This window comes from Zalophus californianus, chromosome 1 (genome assembly GCF_009762305.2).
Source record: "Zalophus californianus isolate mZalCal1 chromosome 1, mZalCal1.pri.v2, whole genome shotgun sequence".
Classification (NCBI taxonomy): Eukaryota; Metazoa; Chordata; class Mammalia; order Carnivora; family Otariidae; genus Zalophus; species Zalophus californianus.
In genome coordinates, this window is record NC_045595.1 from 26,231,290 (window position 1) to 26,250,736 (window position 19,447).

General features: G+C 43.8%; 1 protein-coding gene across 7 annotated transcripts in view; it reads left to right on the top strand.

The window, feature by feature from the left end:
- The window catches only part of ABHD6 (abhydrolase domain containing 6, acylglycerol lipase), a 75,956-nt gene that overhangs the window by 46,805 nt on the left and 9,704 nt on the right, over nucleotides 1–19,447 (top strand). For all 7 annotated transcript variants that reach the window (XM_027586873.2, XM_027586877.2, XM_027586872.2 and 4 more), the window contains 6 exons: nucleotides 8,422–8,578; nucleotides 10,960–11,073; nucleotides 12,277–12,409; nucleotides 15,604–15,761; nucleotides 18,903–18,957; nucleotides 19,176–19,276. In XM_027586873.2, the coding sequence (XP_027442674.1) occupies nucleotides 8,422–8,578; nucleotides 10,960–11,073; nucleotides 12,277–12,409; nucleotides 15,604–15,761; nucleotides 18,903–18,957; nucleotides 19,176–19,276 (718 nt within the window). The remainder of the gene's footprint in view (nucleotides 1–8,421; nucleotides 8,579–10,959; nucleotides 11,074–12,276; nucleotides 12,410–15,603; nucleotides 15,762–18,902; nucleotides 18,958–19,175; nucleotides 19,277–19,447) is intronic.

A 19,447-nucleotide genomic window follows, 5' to 3' on the forward strand; every position in this document is an offset into this window, starting at 1 on the left:
TGGGCATTGCGAACACCCCAAGCTGCTCGCCGCATGCCCAGAAGGGTGTGCTATAATCATCACAGCAGGCTCTCTCCTGGACATCTCTCTGGGATCTTCTGAGCCTGTTCTGAGGGAAGAGGAACAGGTGTCCCCAGTAGACCAAGGCTCAGGGTCCCTGGAGCATGGCCAGCCTCTCTCCACAGCAATGGGGACCATGGTTGCCCCTATAGGAGGCACCAAACGCTTTGCTGTGAGTCAACAGAGAACCACAATTGGAGGTGCTGGGGCCACTGTGGGTGACATCAAAGGCAGCTCACAGGATGAAAGAGACTGGGGTTTTTAAAGATTTTTATTTTCCCTGAAGAAACTCAGTTGTGACCTAAAGGTAAGAAATCATAAATATAAGAGAAAAAAATGGACAAGAATTGAAAAAGAAAACTAGCATTGTTTGCAGATGATTATGTTCATAGAAAGTCCAAAGGAATCTATAGAAAATTTTTTGGAATTAATAAGTGACTTTGGCAAGATTGCTAAATACAAGATAAGTAAACAAAAATCAGTTATATTCTTACATGACAGCGACAAAAAATAGAAAACGAAAAAAATTAATGATACTGTTTACTGTTGTATCAACAAATACAGAATACCTAAGAATAAATCTAAAGAACAATATGGAAGTCCTCTGGACAGAAAACTATGAAGTGTTAGAGAAATTCTGAAAGACCTAAAGTAGTGGAGTTACAGACAATATTTGTGAGTTGGAAGACTTTCTTATCACTGGGATGTCAGATTTCCCTAAAATGATACATAGTTCAATGTACACTCATTTAAAATCCCAGCAGGTTTTTTTTTTTAAAGATTTTATTCATTTATTTGAGAGAGAGAGAGAGAACGTGCCCAAGTGGGGGGGATGGGCAGAGGGAAAGAGAGAAGCAGGCTCCCCGCTGAGCAGGGAGCCCCATGCGGGGCTCGATCCCAGGACCCCGGGATCATGACCTGAGCCAAAGGCAGATGCTTAACCCACTGAGCCACCCAGGCGCCCCCCCCAGCCAGTTTTTTTTTTAATGGAATTTAATAAACTGCTTTTTAAATTTATAAAGAAAAGCAAAGAGCCAGTTAAGCAAGACAGTTTTGAAGAGGAACAATGCGAGATGATTTACATGACCAGCTGTCAAACCTGATTATAAAGCAGCAGTAAATCAAGGCAGTATAAAATTGGCACAAAGAAGGGCAAACCAACGGGACAGGAGAGCCCAGGAACAGACGTACATAGATACAGTCCCTTGAATTATGCTTTGCAGTGGGGGAAGGGGGCTGTGTCAACTAGATATCCATGTGGGAAAAAGTTCATCATGACCTGTTTGGTAGGCAGAATTACTAAAACACTCCCACAAAGATCTACCTCTGTGATCCCAAGAACCTGTGAGTATGGCAACAAATCACTCCCACAGTCGTTAAGTTACATACAGTGGACCTGAAGACAGGATTACCCCAGGAGGCCTGATCTAGTCATATTAGCTCTTAAAGGTGGAGGGGTTGGAAGGACGAGAAAGACTCAGTGCTGTGCCTAGTTTGAAGTCAGAGAGGACCCCGTGAGAGGGAATGCTAGTGGGCTCTAGGAGCGGATGGCCGTGGCCTGACAGCCAGCAAGACAGCAGGGATCTCAGTCCTAGACCCCAAGAACCTGAATGCTGCTAATAACCTAAAAAGCTCAGAAGTTGATTCCTTCCCAGAACTTCCAGATCAGAGCCGGCGGGTGCCTTGATTTCAGCTTTGTGATACCTTCAGAAGAGAACTCGGCTAAGCTCACTCCTGACCTACAGAATCTTGAGTTAATAAATGAGTGTTGTTTGAAGCTGCTCAGCTTGGTAATTTGTAACGCAGCCATAAAAAAGAATACGGCCTCATCTACAACCTTGTACCATGCACAAAAATCAAATCCAGGTGGATTATAGATCTAAATGAAACAATAAAGCTTTTGTAAGAAAACATAGAAAAACCTCACAACAAGAGGTTATCCAAATGACCAGTAAACATATGTAGTGGCGGTCAACCTTGTTGGCCATACAGGACGTTTAATAAATGAAAACCACAATGAGAGGCCATTTCCCACCCACCAGGATGGCTTACGTGAAACAGACCAGCAATTCCAAGTATGGGAAAGGATGTTGTATTCATATCCTAGAGCTGCTGTGATAAATGACCACAATGTGGGTGACTTAAAACAACAGATATTTATTCTCTCATAGTTCTGGAGGTTGGAAATACCAAATCAAGGTTTTGGCAAGGTCGGTTCCTTCTGGCAGCTCTGAGGGACAATCTGTTCAGTGGCTCTTCCCTAGCTTCTGGTGACTGTGAGCTATCCTGGGCATTCTTTGAGTTGCAGATATGTCCTTCATATGTAGATGTGGCGCTTCACTGTCTGCCTCTATATGTCACATGGTGGTGTTCCTTTGGTGTGTTTCTGGGTCCACATTTCCCTTTTTTTATAATGGCACTGGCCATATTGGATTTAGGGCCAACCCTAAGCCAGTATGACCTCAACTCAACTCGATTATATCTGGAAAGACGCTGTTTTGTTTTGTTTTGTTTTTTTGGACGCTGTTTCCAAATAAGGTCATATCTCCAGGTTCCAGATAGACATGAATTTGGGGGAATACTATTCAACCCACTATGGATGTGGAGCAACTAGAATCTGGCATATTGTTGATAAAGTGTAAATTGGTTTGGAAAACTTTTTGTCAATATGACCCCCTCATTTCACGCAATAGAAGTATTTCTGTAGTGTGTGTATATATGTATATATATACACATATATGGATATATACACACACACATATATATGGGAAGAGAGAGATCAAAAGACGTATGAAAGAATGTTCCATAGCAGCTTCATTTATAGTACCTCTGAACTGGAAACACCAGTGTCTATTAATACCTAATAGATACATAAAGGTGTAGTTGTGCCACTATTCATATAGTATTCAATAGAAAGGAAAGAACTTGTGCTATATTCTACAACACAAACGTAATATTGAGTGAAGGAAGTCAGAGACAAACAAATACTTACCATATGATAAAGTTCTGAAACAGCAGAACTGTCCTGGAGACGTAAAGGGAGGCAGGGGTTACCTTTGGCGGGTAGTGATGGGGAAAGACACAAGATAGGCACCTGGGATGCTGGTCATTTTCTAGATCCTAATCTGGGTGGCAGATGCTGGATTCATTCGTTTTGTACAAATTCATCAGGCTGTACGCTTAAAATTCATGCCCTTTTTTAAAAAAAGCTACCGTATGATCCAGCAATTTCACTCCTAGGTGAGCTGAGAACACGAAGAGAACTGAAAACATGTCCACAGAAAAAGTTGTACATGAATGTTCATAGTGGCATTATTCCTAAGAGCTAAAAAGGAAAAACAATCCAAATGTCCATGAACTGATGACTGGATAAACAAGTGTGTGTATCCATATGATGGAATATGATTTAGCCTTAAAAAGGAATGGAGTATTGGGCACCTGAGTGGCTCATTTGGTTAAGCGACTGCCTTCGGCTCAGGTCACGATCCTGGAGTCCCAGGATCGAGTCCAGCATCGGGCTCCCTGCTCAGCAGGGAGTCTGCTTCTCCCTTTGACCCTCCCCCCTCTCATGCTGTCTCTCTCTCTCTCAAATAAATAAAATCTTTAAAAAATTTAAAAAAAAAAAGGAATGGAGTACTAATACATCCTATAACATAGACTAACTTGAAAAGCATTATGCTAGGTGAAATAAGCCAGACACAAAAAGCCACATACCAAATGTGACCCCATTTATATGAGATATCCAGAATAAGCAAATCCATAAAGTAAACACAAAGAGACATGAAGGAAATTAGTGGTTGCCAGGATCTATAGGGAGAGGGTGATGGAGAGTGAGTGCTAATCAGTGTGGATTTCTTCTTCTTTTTTTTTTTTTAGGATTTTATTTGTTTATTTGACAGAGAGAGAACACAAGCAGGGGGAGCGGCAGAGGGAAAGGGAGAAGCAGGCTCTCCACCAAGCAGGAAGCCCGATGCGGGGCTTGATCCCAGGACCCTGGGATCATGACCTGAGCCGAAGGCAGACGCTTAACGACTGAGCCACCCAGGCGCCCCCCCCCCTTTTTTTAATTATGGTAAAACATATGTAACATAAAATTTACCATTCTACCCATTTTAAAGTATACAGTTCAGTCTTGTTTCTTTTTGATGAAAATATTCCAGATATAGATAGTGGATGGTTGCATTACTTTGTGAATATACTTAAAAAAAAAAAATCCTCAATTGTATTTAAAAGGGTGACTTTTATGGTATATCAATTATATCTCAATAAAAAGAAAGCTATACTCAACAGCCTAGTCATTAGGGAAATGCAAATCAAAACCACAGTGAGATACTACACAAATTAGGGTGGCTATTATTACATAATTTTTTAGGGTACCTATTTAAAAAAACAAAATAACAAGTGTTGGTGAGGATATAGAGAAATCCTTGTGCATCGCTGGTAGAAATGTAAAATAGTACAACTGCTGTGGACAAATTTAGTGGTTCCTCAAAAAAAAAAAAGTTACACTTAGAATTACCTTATGATCCAACGATCCTACTTCTGTGTATAAACCCCAAAGACTTGAAAGTAGGAACTCAAACCGGCATTTATATACTGATGTTCGTAGCAGCATTACTTACAATAGCCAAAAAAAATGAAACTTCCCAAATATTCATTAATAGATGAATGAAAGGTCACCTGGGTGGCTGTGTTGGTTAAGCAACTGCCTTCAGCTCAGGTCATGAACCCAGGGCCCTGCTTCTCCCTCTCCCTCTGCCACTCCCCCTGCTTGTGCTCTTCTGCTCTCTCTGTGTCAAATAAATAAATAAAATCTTTAAAAAAAAAAGATGAATGGTAAACAAAATGTGGCACCTATATACAATGGAATGGTATTCAATTTGTTTTTTTCTTTTTAAAGATTTTATTTATTTATTTGACAGAGACACAGCGAGAGAGGGAACACAAGCAGGGGGAGTGGGAGAGGGAGAAGCAGGCTTCCCGCGGAGCAGGGAGCCCGACGTGGGGCTCGATCCCAGGACCCAGGGATCCTGACCTGAGCCAAAGGTAGATGCTTAATGACTGAGCCACCCAGGCACCCAGAATTTCATTCCTTTTAAAAACTGAATACCAGGGGTGCCTGGGTGGCTCAGTTGTTAAGCGTCTACCTTCGGCTCAGGTCATGATCCCAGGGTCCTGGGATCGAGTCCCACGTCGGGCTCCCTGAGCAGGGAGCCTGCTTCTCCCTCTCCCACTCCCTGTGCTTGTGTTCCCTTTCTCACTGTCTCTCTCTCTCTGTCAAATAAATAAATAAAATCTTTAAAAAAATAAATAAATAAAAATAAAAGGAATGAAATTCTGACACCTGCTATAACATGGATGAACCTTGACATCATTATGGAATGTGGAATAAGCCAGACACAAAAGAACAATGTTGTATGAATCTGTTTATATGAGGTGCCTATGATAGGCAGACTCATAGAGATAGAAAGTAGAATAGAGGTTATCAGGGGTTGAAGGGAGGAGGGGAATGGGGGGGTTATTATTTAAGGGTGATAGAATTTCTGTTCGGGATGATGAAAAAGTTCTAGAAATGGATGGTAGTGATGGTTATGTACAACATTGTGAATGTACTTAATGCCACTTAATTGTGTGGTTAAAATGGTGAATCTTCTGATGCATATTTTACCACAAAAAAAGAAAGAAAGAAACAGAAGTGTTAAAGTACTTTTCTGCCAGAGGTTCTTGTAACCTAGTAATGCTGAGACTTCTAGGATGAAGGGTCTGGACCCTGGAGGAGTGTAAATGTATGCAGTGGAGTACCCCATCACTCAGCCATAAAAAAGAAAGATCTTACCATGTGTGACAACATGGATGTACCTAGAGGGTATTATGCTAAGTGATATTTCAGTCAGAGAAATACCGTGTGACTTGACTTATGTGAGGAATCTAAAAAACAAGACAAATGAACAAACAACAGAAAGAGAATCATAAATGCAGAAAACAAACTTGGTGGTTGCCAAAGGGGAAGTGGGTGGGGGGATGTACAAGGTTCCAGTTATACAATAAATGAGTCGTGGAGATGAAAATTAGAGCAGAGGGAATATAGTCCAGAGTCTGTAAAAACAGCATGCTGTTACCTGGTGATGTATCCTGGCAGATGGCAGCTACACTTAACGTGGGGAGCACTGACTCATGTGTAGAATCGCCCAAGCACTGTATTGCATACCCGAAGCTCATAAAACATTGTATGTCAACTATACTTTAATTTTTAAAAAAGATCACATAGTCAATAAATGAATGACCTGGGATATGAATGAATGCATGAGCTCGTGTTAGTAGTGCTATGATGTAGAATTTTGAAATACGCTTGCTTCATCATAAGAGCTTTTAAGCTAGCCAGTGTTGTTTTTACTGTGTTGAACAGGGAATGCATTTCATTGAAAAAGGAAAGCAGTAAAAGTCTCCCTCCTCCCCTGTTCCCTTTCCACCTGCTTCTCACTAGAATCCCCGCCTCCACTCCACATAGTCATCTTAATAGTGTCTGGTATATGCTCTCATGCTTTTTGTTTGCAGATGCAAGTAAATATGAATAAATAGCCTCATTCCCTTCTCCCTTTATTTACACCAAGGGTTAACACTGGTCCGTTTAGGCAATTTGCTTTTTGTAGGACTTGGCTACCTCTCTGGTGCAAAGTGTACTCCAGAGTGAATCTCTGATTGAATTAATTATCTTTCGTCTTAGAGAGATTCTTCATGCAGAGAGTTCAATTTGTTTGGTGGTAATTCTATATTGAAATTGAATTCGGGCCAAACTCCAGCACTGCCAAGTCTTACGTAACCGACAGAAGCTGAACTTTCAACCAGCTGCCATATGTTGTGAGGAATAAAGCCAGAAGACTGATGCAGATAGTTCCTAAGGGTCAAGTTCTCAGGTGCCTGGTGGCTCAGTTGCTTAAGCATCTGCCTGTGGCTCAGGTCATGATCCCAGGGTCTTGAGGAGCCCTGCTCAGTGGGGAGCCTGCTTCTCTCTCTCCCTCTGCCCCTCCCCACCCCCAACTCGTGCTCTCTCTCACTATCTCCCTCTCTCTCTCAAATCAATAAATAAAGTCTTAAAAAAAAGTCAAGTTCTCACTCTCAAAATCTCTAGGGGAAGAAACCAGCATATATGAATATATATGTAATTAATATATATTTTTAAATACATACATATGTATATGTGTTTGGGAGGTGGCATATGGCCCTTAATTGAGCTTATCCACCAGAGTGGAAATAATGTCTGTATAAAAACAAATGTTTGTTACTATGACTTCTACATCACAATTAAAACCCACCATTGAGTCCACTCAATCAAAATCCACTAGTTCAAAATCAATAGCTTCTTTGAAGCCACAGTAACTCTTAGATAAGGTTAAGACTCAAAAGCAGAAATTTGGTTGGCTGGAAAGCGAATTAAACTTCCCAGTTGCTCAAATAGAATTACAAAAGGACAAAATTGTGTTTTTCGCAGAGATAAGAGTCCGCTGGACTCACCAACACTGGACAGCTGTCTCCGAGGATTTCGTCCTGAGATCGTCAGGAATCCAGGCACCCTTTAGACAGTCATGTGTTGTCCTTTCTCCCCATTCAGAGATTTGTGGTTGTGTGGAGTGACACCACCAGCAGCAATTGTAGCCTTGATGAGAGAGGCTGGTTCTTCCTCTCCACAGAGAGCAGGTTGCTTTACCTGAAGTCTTGGGATGCATTTCCTGCCCGTCAGGGTCCCTCTGCAGTGAGGTACTTACTTTGGGATGGTGCTACACGAATGGCATTCATGGCCCGTCGTCCTAGATTTCAGGTGTCCGTGAATATGGCCCGCCAGGAAACGCAAGCCAGCTCTCTGCAAGGGGAAACTGCCTTCGTCTTGGCCTTTCTGGAGTTCCTCCCATCCTTACCGCCAGCCACTTTGAATTCAGCTGCAGCTCAAGCAAGCGAGGCAGAGAAAGGCCAGTCAGACAGCTGGAGAGATCCCACCGCCTACTCCTTCATCACACCACCATTCAAACTGCTAAAAATAGAGATACAAATATATAGATTAACAAAAGGCTATGACATGTCATGCTCCTTCAGAAACTACTCTTTTTTTCTCCTCCTAGTTAGAAGTATTAGAAAAGTACATACCAGAATATTTATTTAAGGTGCTTCCTGGAATGGTTTCACTTAGTGTGCCCTGAGGGTGAAGCTCAGGGGGACTCCAGAGACCTCTGGGAAGAAGGAGGAGGGGAGCTGGAAGAAGGGTTTGTCTTCCCATGCAGTAGGACTGTGAACAGGGCACATGCCCCTCCCAAAGCCACTTCTCTGGAGCTTGCTGATTTTGTCTCGCCTCTATTTTTTCCTCCCCAGGTACTGGCGGAGAACGTTGGGTATGCAGGTCCACTACGTTTACCACGAAGACTATCAGTTCTGTTATTCCTTCCGGGGCAGGCCTGGGCACAAACCGTCCATCCTCATGCTGCATGGGTTCTCTGCACATAAGGATATGTGGCTCAGCGTGGTCAAGGTGCGGTTCTAGGTTCTTCTCTCTCCATAGGGTGGCACTCAGTAAAGAAAAGGGTGTCCACTTGCATGTGATGTCGTCAGCAATGATGGAAAGCCAAGGGAACCCAGAACTGTGGTTCAAATCATCTTAAAACTAATTCAGTAGAGGGGCGCCTGGCTGGCTTAGTCGGTAGAGCATGCAACTCTAGATCTCAGGGGTTGTGAGTTCAAGCCCCGTGTTGGGCATGGAACCTATTTTTAAAACCCCCCCACAAAAAAAACTAATTCAGTATACAGTTAACCCTTGAACAGCATGGGAATTAAGGGAGCCCATCCATGATGCAGTCAAAAACTCACGTATAGCTTTTTTGCTCTCCCCAAATTTGACTACGAATAATCTGTTAACTGGAAGGCTTACCAATAACATAAATGGTCAGTTAACACATATTTTGTATGTCATATGTATTATAGATTGTATTCTTAAAATAAGCTAGAGAAAAGAAAATGTTATTAAGAAAATCATAAGGAAGGGCGCCTGGGTGGCTCAGTGGTTAAGCGACTGCCTTTGGCTCAGGTCATGATCCTGGAGTCCCGGGATCGAGTCCCGCAGAGCCCGCTTCTCCCTCTGACCCTCTCCCCTCTCATGCTGTTTCTCTCTCTCTCTGTCTCTCAAATAAATAAATAAATAAAATCTTTAAAAAAAAAAAGAAAATCATAAGGAAGAGAAAATACATGTACTGCATTGTATCGAAAAAATCCACCTCTAAGTGGACCTGCACAGTTCAAACCCATGTTGTTTGAGGGTCAGCTGTGTTACTCAAATCCTTTTGTCAGACAAAAGTTACTCAGTTCAGTATTATTTGTAAAACCTGCACCTTAGAAATCATTTCACCATATGAATATATGAATATTCACCATATGAATATTCTTAGGGAAGGTTTCTGACACTCTGCTTCCTCGCAGAACTTGTCATGACTGGGGCGCCTGCGTGGCTCAGTCGGTTAAGTGACTGCCTTTGGCTCAGGTCATGATCCTGGAGTCCCGGGATCGAGTTCCATATCGGGCTCCCTGCTCAGCAGGGAGTCTGCTTCTCCCTCTGACCCTCTTCCCTCTCATGCTCTCTATCTCTCATTCTCTCTCTCTCAAATAAATAAATAAATAAAATCTTAAAAAAAAAAAGAACTTGTCATGACTGTCAAGATCAGGTTGAACAAAATCATTTATTCTTTTTTTTAATTAATTTATTTATTTTAAAGATTTTATTTATTTATTTGAGAGGGAGAGAATGAGAGATAGCACAAGAGGGAAGAGGGTCAAAGGGAGAAGCAGACTCCCCGCTGAGCAGGGAGCCCGATGTGGGACTTGATCCCGGGACTCCAGGATCATGACCTGAGCTGAAGGCAGTCGCTTAACCAACTGAGCCACCCAGGCACCCTAGAGAAACTGTCTTGATCTGACAGCTTTCTGAGATAGTTTTCCAAATCACTCACTTTCTGTCCTGGTTTCCTTGGGTGTGGCAACGTGCTCTACTTGGTAAGAGTGACCAGCTGGTGCAGGTTGGGCCTGGGAGAGGTCTTGGGAGGGACGTGCTCCAGACTCCCACCTCAAGCAGAACCATGCCTGAATGATTCCAAGTAGGATCTACACCAGGGGGAAAAGGCTCACACATCCTATAGTCACTCCTGTTCTCATTCCCAAATTCCACTATAAGGACAGTCATCCTCATGCCATAACGAACCTCTCACTTCCTGACCCTCCTCAGATATTTTTGGTATAACTGGTATTTTGTGTATTGATAGCTGATGTTTCTCAGCTTCTGGTTAAAAGTGGCACAAATATAAATGGAAGGTGTTTTTGGATAATAATCATCCCAGGAATTAGACCTTAATGCAAAAAAAAAAGGGGGGGGGGTTGAAACCAGAATCAGAGTGATCAGACATGGTTCTGAGCTTTGCTCCTGTTGGCTCCGGAGCCTCCCAGGGTTCTGGGAGAACAGAGTCTTCTTTCCTAGCTCCAAGTCTCCCCAAGTCAGTGGCTGCATGACTGGAGTAAGTGTGGAGGGGGTGAAAGGAAAGGAGAGAGTACTTACCAACTGGTATCGAGAAAGAGCGAGACTCAAGCCTGCTACCCCGACCTTTATCCCCCCCCTCCCCCCCGCTTTCCACACATCTCCTGAGTCCCCTCCCATCTTTGTATTGGTCTTTGAGGGTCTCTGCTCCCTAGGAGGCTACTAGCAGTACTCACATCGTATGTAACTAGGACAAGACCCTGGGTGGCCTAGGCCCAGACATCCTCAGGGATGGCTGTCCAGGTCACTTGGTAAGTGGGAGTGACCTCCCTAGAAGAGTGAGCGGACATGTCCTGCACACCACATCTTGACTCTCTGCACCTGTGTGTCCCTAGTTCCTTCCAAAGAACCTGCACTTGGTCTGCGTGGACATGCCAGGACATGAGGGCACCACCCGATCCTCCCTGGATGATCTGTCCATAGATGGGCAAGTAAAGAGGATACACCAGGTAAGCAGGAGGCTCCGCCAAAAATTGCTCAGACTGTGTCTTACCCACCTTACGTGCCCAAGTCTGGAGAGCACGAAAGAGAGTTCCATGCTGACTTGTAACCAGTATCCAGTGCATTCTGTCTGCAAATATTTGCAAACAAAAATGGCATCCCAGTGGTATCATTGGTCAGCTGTGGAGGACCAGGACCTATTGCAGACAGTGCTCCTTTAAGCCTACTTTATTTAGTTATTTCTCAAGAAATATGATACGGACCTTTTTTTTTAGCTCTTTAAAAAAGGAGTTTAGAATTCTCAAGACCATTTCCCTAGAGTCTATTTTTTTTGCTTACCACCTACATGACACAACATAATGATGGCCCCTCTGCCTAGTTGTGGAGGATGGGGAGGGTGCTCTTTGCATTTTGTTCTTTTTTAGCATCTAGCCTCAGCCTCTCTCTCGCAGGGCTTTCAAGGTCATGGGGCTCTTGAATCACTTCAGAATTTAGTAATCTGTAAGTTACAGATTGACATTATGAATTTTCCCCAGATGAGGTTGTTTATTTAATGTCTGTACCCAGCCTAACCCTTAACTTTGAAGTGTGTATTCTGATGAGGTCAGGAACCTTGTCTTTTGGGGTCTTTGCTGTATCCTCAGGAGCTGACCATAGTTCCTTATACATAATAGATATCCAATAAATACATTTTTTTAAATGGGTGGATGGTTGGTGGAACGGTTGGATGAATGGTTAGATGGTTGAATAGACAGGTAGGTGAATCATTATATGAAATGAATGGATGGATGGGAAGGGCTTTTAATGTAGGGTAAGAGTCAGCAAGCCATTATTGGCTTTCTGTAAGCGAGGTTTTCTTGGAATATAACCATGCTTATTCATTTACATATTAGCTCTGGCCACTTTTGTGCTACAACAGCAGGGTTGAGTAGTTGCAGCAGAGAACATGTGACCCACAAAGCAAGAAATATATTTCTCTTGGGACCTTTGTAAAAAAAAAAAAGTTTGCTGGCTCATGAGTTAGGGGAATCCTTGTCGGTTTTATACTTATAAATGACCCTTCAATCACCATGCCAGGTAAAGAGGATTATATGCCACAGGGTTTGTCTGGATAATGGATCCAGTAGATTTCAGAGGTTTTCTGCTGTGTAATCAGTCTTGTTATTGTCTACAGCTATATAACCAAACCTCCTTCTCATTTCCCTCCCTAGTTTGTAGAATGCCTCAAGCTGAACAAAAAACCCTTCCACCTCATAGGCACCTCCATGGGTGGCCACGTGGCTGGGGTATATGCTGCTTACTACCCATCAGATGTCTGCAGTCTTTGTCTTGTGTGCCCTGCTGGTAAGTTACAAGGCTAAAATAAGCCCTGTGTGTGACTTGAACAAATGGCAGTGTCTGCGCTGTCTTGTAGAATCATTTTTTCAATATCTACTTTAGAGATACGCAAGGCTTCAGTGATAACAAACCAACAATAATTGAATAGCCGTAATCATAACCATACTAACTGAAAATCTAGAGCCAGCCTTGTTCCACAAAGGATTCGAGGTGGTTAATTTAAGTGTGTCCTAGTACATTACAGCATATAAATACTTTGAAATATAATGATAATATTAAGAGCCAGCATTTTTTTTTTTAAGATTTTATTTATTTATTTGAGAGAGAGAGTGAGCAGGGGGAGGAGCCTAGGGAGAGGAACATGCAAACTCCGAGATCAGCACAGAGCCCAGTGCGGGGTCCAGTCCCATGACTCTGAGGTCATGACCTGTGCTGAAACCTAGTCAGATGCTCAGCTGACTAAGCCACCCAGGCACCCCTAACATCCAACATTTATTGAGCTCTTACGAGCTAAGGTCTTTATATGGATTTAATTCTTGCCATATCCTTCTAAGGTGAAAGTACTATTATTATGCCTCTCTCCTTTTTTACTGAAAACTCAGAAATCTTGATACATGACAAGATCTTTTTTTAAAAAAATCAACATACTTTAGTTTCTGTGTTTTTATGTGTATACGTGTCAACTTGAACTGTAATACGTCCCCAGAAATTACAATTTGAAGTCGGATTTTTTTTTAAGGATTTTATTGGGAAAAAAAGATTTTATTTTTTTAAGTAATTTCTACATCCAATGTGGGGCTCAAACTTAACCCCAAGATCAAGAGTCACATACTTCACTAACTGAGCAAGCCAGGCACCCCTGAAGTTGGATTTTTAGAATTCATTTTCTTCTATAAGTCTTCCAATTAGGATATATAATGTGTTAGAGAGAAAATCTTAATTTTTCTTTTTCCTTCTCCTGCTCCCTCTCTCTCTCTCATACTTTACTGGATTATGATTTACATGTAGTAAATTGCCCAAATTTTAAGTATACATCTCAATGATTTTTTACATGGGTAATTACTCTCCAGATCGAGATAGTACACCCATTTTATAGGTGGGAACATTGAGGCACAAAGAAATTACGTTACTGCTGGAGCTACAATAGGAACGGATCCTAGGTTGTCTGACTCTAGAACCCAAACTGTGGTTTTTTGGAAATCCTTTGATGTCCACTACCTCTTATATGTCACTCTTACCCACTACCTCCTTTATCTGCTAGAACCTGCCGTGAGTCAAACCTTCTACTGAAACCTAACTAAAGTGACCTTTTAAAATCTTTTAGTCACCAAAATCGCTTTCAGGTCTGTTAAGGACATTGCAATTGAAACTCCCAAAGGATTTTCTTTTCTCCTTTTTCCAGGCACTATGTCTGAATTCATTTGGTCTTTTGGTAATAAAGTTTGAGAATCGGAGAAACAGCTCCAATGGAAGTTATTAGATTTTTAATTGTTTATGGAAGGTCAAATCTAACTGACTTTTTTGAACGTATGTTCATTTGCACACCTAAGTTTCAATTGGGAATTTAAAATTGAGATTATTTGGGGGCAGCTGGGTGGCTCAGTCAGTTAAGCATCCGACTCTTCATTTCGGCTTGGGTCATGATCTCAGGGTCTCTGGCTCTGCACTGAGTGTGGAGCCTGCTTATGATTCTCTTTCTCCCTCTCCTCTTGCCCCTCCTCCCCACTCATGCTCTTACTTAACTGATTGATTGAGTGATTAAAAATAAATAAAATTAAGATGATTTGTGTGTGGAAATGAAAAGATAAGCTTTTTTACTTTGAAATAATTTTAAATTTACAGAAATGTTGCAGAGGTAGTACAGAGAGTCCCACATAACCCTTCACCCAGCTTCTCCCATTGTTAATGGCTCACCTTACCACAGTAAATTTGTCACAGCTAAGAAACCAACACTGGTGGGCGCCTGGGTGGCTCAGATGGTTAAGCGTCTGCCTTCGGCTCAGGTCATGATCCCAGGGTCCTGGGATCGAGTCCCGCATCGGGCTCCCTGCTCCTTGGGAGCCAGCTTCTCCCTCTGCCTCTCTCTCTCTCTCTCTCTCTCTGTCTTTCATGAATAAATAAATAGAATCTTTAAAAAAAAAGAAAGAAAGAAAGAAACCAACACTGGTAACAGCACTAATAACTGAACTCTGGGATGAATTTGGATTTCATTTGTTTTTCCACGAATGTCCTTTTTCTGTTCCAGGATCCAATCCAGGATACCACATGACATTTAATCTAGGATTATTTTTAAAGTAAAAGGAAATAGATCATGTAACCTGCCCCATGACATCACAAAAGCCACACGATGCTTGTGCTAGCTTTAAAGGAACTGCTGAATATAGGAAATCTATAAAGTGTGGGTTTCTGCAGCACAGTATGATGTCACTGCCTTTCTTCTGAAACGTAGCTCGTCAGCTAAGTTAAACACCTAGACCTTTGCTCCGTGTTGGAAGTGAAAATTACTTCTACCCTCCCGTGCACATCAGCTCATGTGAATGAATTCTCTCATGTCTTGCTCCAGGGAGATAGGAAATGATGGTCAGTCTCAAAGGCGTCTGGTCTCAGTGAGCACCTAATGCTCTCCTGGAGGAAGAGGGGCTGTGTGGAGGGCAGCTACTCTCTCTCTCCCTGTGGTTATGTATTGACCCCAAAAAAGAGACTACTAAGTGGCTCCAGGCCAAGGGAAGGAGGCGTCAGTCACTCCAGTCCTATGTTCTCTTCCCATCATGTATTTTATCAGCTCTCCTCTCAATGATAACGGATATGAAGGGGCTCAGGCAAGTTGTCTTCTAGACTGATGCTTCTTAAACTCTTTCATACACATGCCTCCCCGGCAGCTTGTTCAAGTGCAGATTCAGAGTCAAGAGACTTAGGAGAGGGACTGAGATTCTGCATTTCCTATGGGCTTCCAATGCTGCTGGTCCATGGACCACAGTTTGAGTAACCAGTCCCTAAACCATCCTGAAGGAGTCTTTTTCTGTTTCTCAGAGTGGGGTTTTGACTTTGAGCCCGGATGGTAGTACCAATGAAAAAGAAATCTGGTGAAAAACACCTGAAATATCCTAGCCTCTGGGCTGATATTGGAAGTTTCCTATATAAAATGAGACTTGGTAAGAAGGTAGGTACATTGCCAAGCTGTTCTGGTTTGAATCCCGCAGGCTTGCAGTACTCAACTGATAATCAATTTGTGCAGCGGCTCAAAGAACTGCAGAACTCGGCCACCATGGAGAAGATCCCCTTGATCCCATCCACCCCAGAAGAGATGAGTGAAATGCTCCAGCTCTGCTCCTATGTCCGCTTCAAGGTGCCCCAGCAGGTATTGTGCTTTCAGCAGCAATATGCCTGCCCTCTGCCAAAGGTTCAGCCAGCCTCCTCACGCACCCCTTCCCTCTTGTGCTCCTCTATGTAGTCATTCAACGGCTGTCTGTCCTGGGTCTGTGACGGGTCAGGCATGGTGTTTAGACACAGTGGTGAAGAAAGAAGACAGGGTACCTGGGCAGACACAGGCCAGTTCGGGAAGCAGACAGTTAACAAGTAAATATGTACGCATGGTGATAAGTCCTATGGCGGAAATGAAGATGGTATAGTGATTGACAGGAGGGAGGCGGGGGAGTCTTTGATAAGCCTCTCTGAGGAAATAATGTGGGCAGAGGTGGGGAAAACATAGATAAGTTCAAGACACTGGAAGGAGGCTGGGGCCCAGGCCTGGCATCTATTTAGAGGGAAAGCGGGGGAGGGAGGCAAGGGCTGCAGCAGAGACTTGCTTCTTTTCTTTTCTCTTCTTTCTTTCTTTCTTTTTAAATTTCAGGACTGCTTTACATGCTTAAAAATTGCTAAGAACCCTAAAGAGCTTTTGTTTGTGGAGGTTCTGCCTATTGATATTTACCATATCAGAAAGTAAAACTCAGAAAGGTAAAACACAAGAACATACAGGCACTCATTCCATTAGCTGTCAGCGTGATGACGCTGCCCCTCCACAAGCAGGCTTTGAGACACAGAATGCTTCTGAGAGCATGGAAGTGAAGCAGGCAAGTAACATTTAGCATTACGGGGGAAATCGTTTGGCCTCACGAGCTCCCAGGAGCCACTTGGAGAACCACGGGGCTAGATCACACAGGACTCTACAGGTTATGAGAAGGAGCCTGCATTTCCCCTAAGAGGACCGGGTGGGGGGCACAAACAGAAGCAGAGAACCAGGGGGGTGCTCCTGTGGCCTGGCAGTGACAGTGGTGTAGACGAGGGCGGTGGCAGTGGAGACTAGAGATCCGAGCTGCTTTGGGAGGAGGGATGGGCAGGATTTATTGGCAAATTGGCAGTGGAGGATGAGGGACAGTGAGGACTCACAGGTGGCTTCTGGTACTTAAGTTGGACGAAGGCAGCAGTTTCTGAGTGAGGGAAGGAGAGAGGGAGAAGAGGTCTTGGGGACGAGCGAAGGGCTCCATTTCAGACATGTTCAGGTTCTGTGAGGCCTCCAGGTGCAGACGTCAAGAAGCCGGTTGCATATGCAGGTGGAGCTGAGGGACATCTGGCCCGGAGCTGTGCAGTTAGAGCCGTCCGCCAGGACGCTGTTACTGGTCACGGTCTGAATGAAGCCGTGAATCTGGGGAGGCACTGTGGAAACCAAGAGAGGAGAATGCATGGCTAAGTCTCATAACTGCAACTAATCTCTTCCTAGGGTAGGAACTGGACCCTGCCTCGCGGTGGGGTGGGTCCTCCTAGAAATTGAGGGAATGGGCTGTATGCAGAAGGTGTGAACATGACTCAGTTAAGGGGTATAGAAGCTCCCAGAATCTGATTCTGTGGTACATTCTATCCCTGAAATCCTCTCTTTAGTTGTGAGGTTGCACTGATCCCCTGCCAGCCATGCTCTCTGCCCAGAAGAGAGTGGCCAAACCGTGCTTTAGGAAATTCCATGCTTTGAGTCGTCAGGGATATGAAAACACGGGGAGAGAGTAAGTGGCAACTCTAGAAGTCTTCACTCCTGGGAGGCAAGGAGCACCCGAGCACTCTGTGTCATGTTATGTTTGTCTGTTAACTTGTCTGCATCTTCCACTCTAACCTCAGTAAGACCAAGGATTTTGTCTTAACTGCCTGCTCTATCCGCAGCCTTTACTAACACGGTGCTTGCGTGAAGTAGGTCCTCAGTATAGATTGGGTGGGTCAGAGGGAGGGAGGATAATGCAGAGATGGAGAATGGATGTGTGAGTAGGTGCAGAGTAGATGGGCACATGAATTGTTGCAGGTACATGCGTAGGTTAGGGATGCAGGAGAGATGAATGGCTGAATACTTGGTTGGATGAGGCTGCCTGGAGAATGCAGGGATGGAAGATGGATGGATTGGTGGATGCAGGATAGAGGGATACATCAGTAGACATGCATGTATGATTCAGAGATGTAGTGTGGATGGATATCTGCATGAAGGAGGGATGGAGGATGGATGGATGGATGGGTAGGTACAGGGTAGGTGGATGCACAGATATATGCACACGAGTCAGAGATGCAAGCAAGATGGGTGGCTGGGTGGGAGAGCAGAGGTCGAGGATGCAAGATGGATAGATGTGCACGTGCAAGATCATAGTAGAGGAAACAAAAGGGCTGATGCCGAGCACAGTGTGTTGGACAACTTGCCATTGGTGTCACCTCTAGGCTTTCACTTCCAGAATGGTCAGATTCTAGTCATGCTCCAGAGGGTTGGTTCAGAGCAGTTCTGGCTACATTTTCCCCCTTCAGTCAGTACACAGGACTCCTCAGAGTGCATCTGAGGGGCGCAAACCACTCCCAGGTAGATGAGAGGCGTGCCAGTGCTAATGTGAACGCTGTACCCTACTTCAGGGATCCCGTGGCAGGAGGAAGAGGAGGGCTGTGTTCCTTCTTCCCACAGCCAGTCTCTGGGTCAGGATCCCAGGTCCAGTAGATCTGGCGTACCCACATTGGCTGCAGCCTTCACCAGCCCTCCACAAGGAAAGCAAAGATAACACTGAATAATAAACAAAGAACTATGGAACCCATCCCAGAATTTTTTAAATAGTTCATCTCTTTATTGTTCAAGAGGCCCATCATCCCCACTAGTTTGATTTTTTTTTTTTAGTAGACCTTATTCTGCATTTGGATATTACTAAACAATTCCTTGATATTATTTCTAGCCTTGATTGTATCTTAGGCTAAGCAGAGAATATCTCAAGATAAAGTGGCTGTGAACCATGTCAGGTGTTTTTACATGCTTTGGCTTCCCAGCATTACTCGGGTTCCTTCCTAATTACAAAGCAAAAAGCGTCAGATGACCCTAATTCCCAATTACAATGCATACTCCGTGGTGGGAATTTGGAGCCCTGGGCCCTAAAACCTTGACACTGCCATACATTGCCAGACTTTATTTCCTTCGTTGTCCCGGAGCCACGGGGGGGCCTGAGGAAACAGCCCGTCTCTTGCCTTCTAACCGTGGCTCACTTCTCCGTAGATCCTGCAAGGCCTTGTTGACGTCCGTATTCCTCATAACAACTTCTACAGAAAGCGTAAGTAGCCGTGGTTAGGCTTGGTGCTTGTGACGAGTGAAGCTCTAAGGGTGGTTGGCCTTTATATTTTACATTTCTGAGATTTTGATCGTTTTCTGGGGCCCCTAAAGACAGAAAGTGGCGGCCCTGAGTCCATGACCATCCCTGAACTCTGTAGAGTTCTGGTGCCCACAGGCACAGCCCGGCACGCACTCACTTTGTTTTCCTTTTCTGAAAAGTGTTTTTGGAAATCGTCAGTGAGAAGTCAAGATACTCCCTCCATCAGAACATGGACAAGATCAAGGTCCCAACGCAGATCATTTGGGGGAAACAAGACCAGGTATGTAGCTCATCCCTGGGTACCCTTTGCCAGTGTCACCGGCCTCTGAGGAAAAGCAAGAGGTCATTTATCAAGTGAGCCTCACTGGCTGGTTTCTGATACCAGGAGGAAGTAGAACACACCTGGGTCAAGTGCTGATATTTATGGGGGGCATCATTCTCTTGAGTTGAG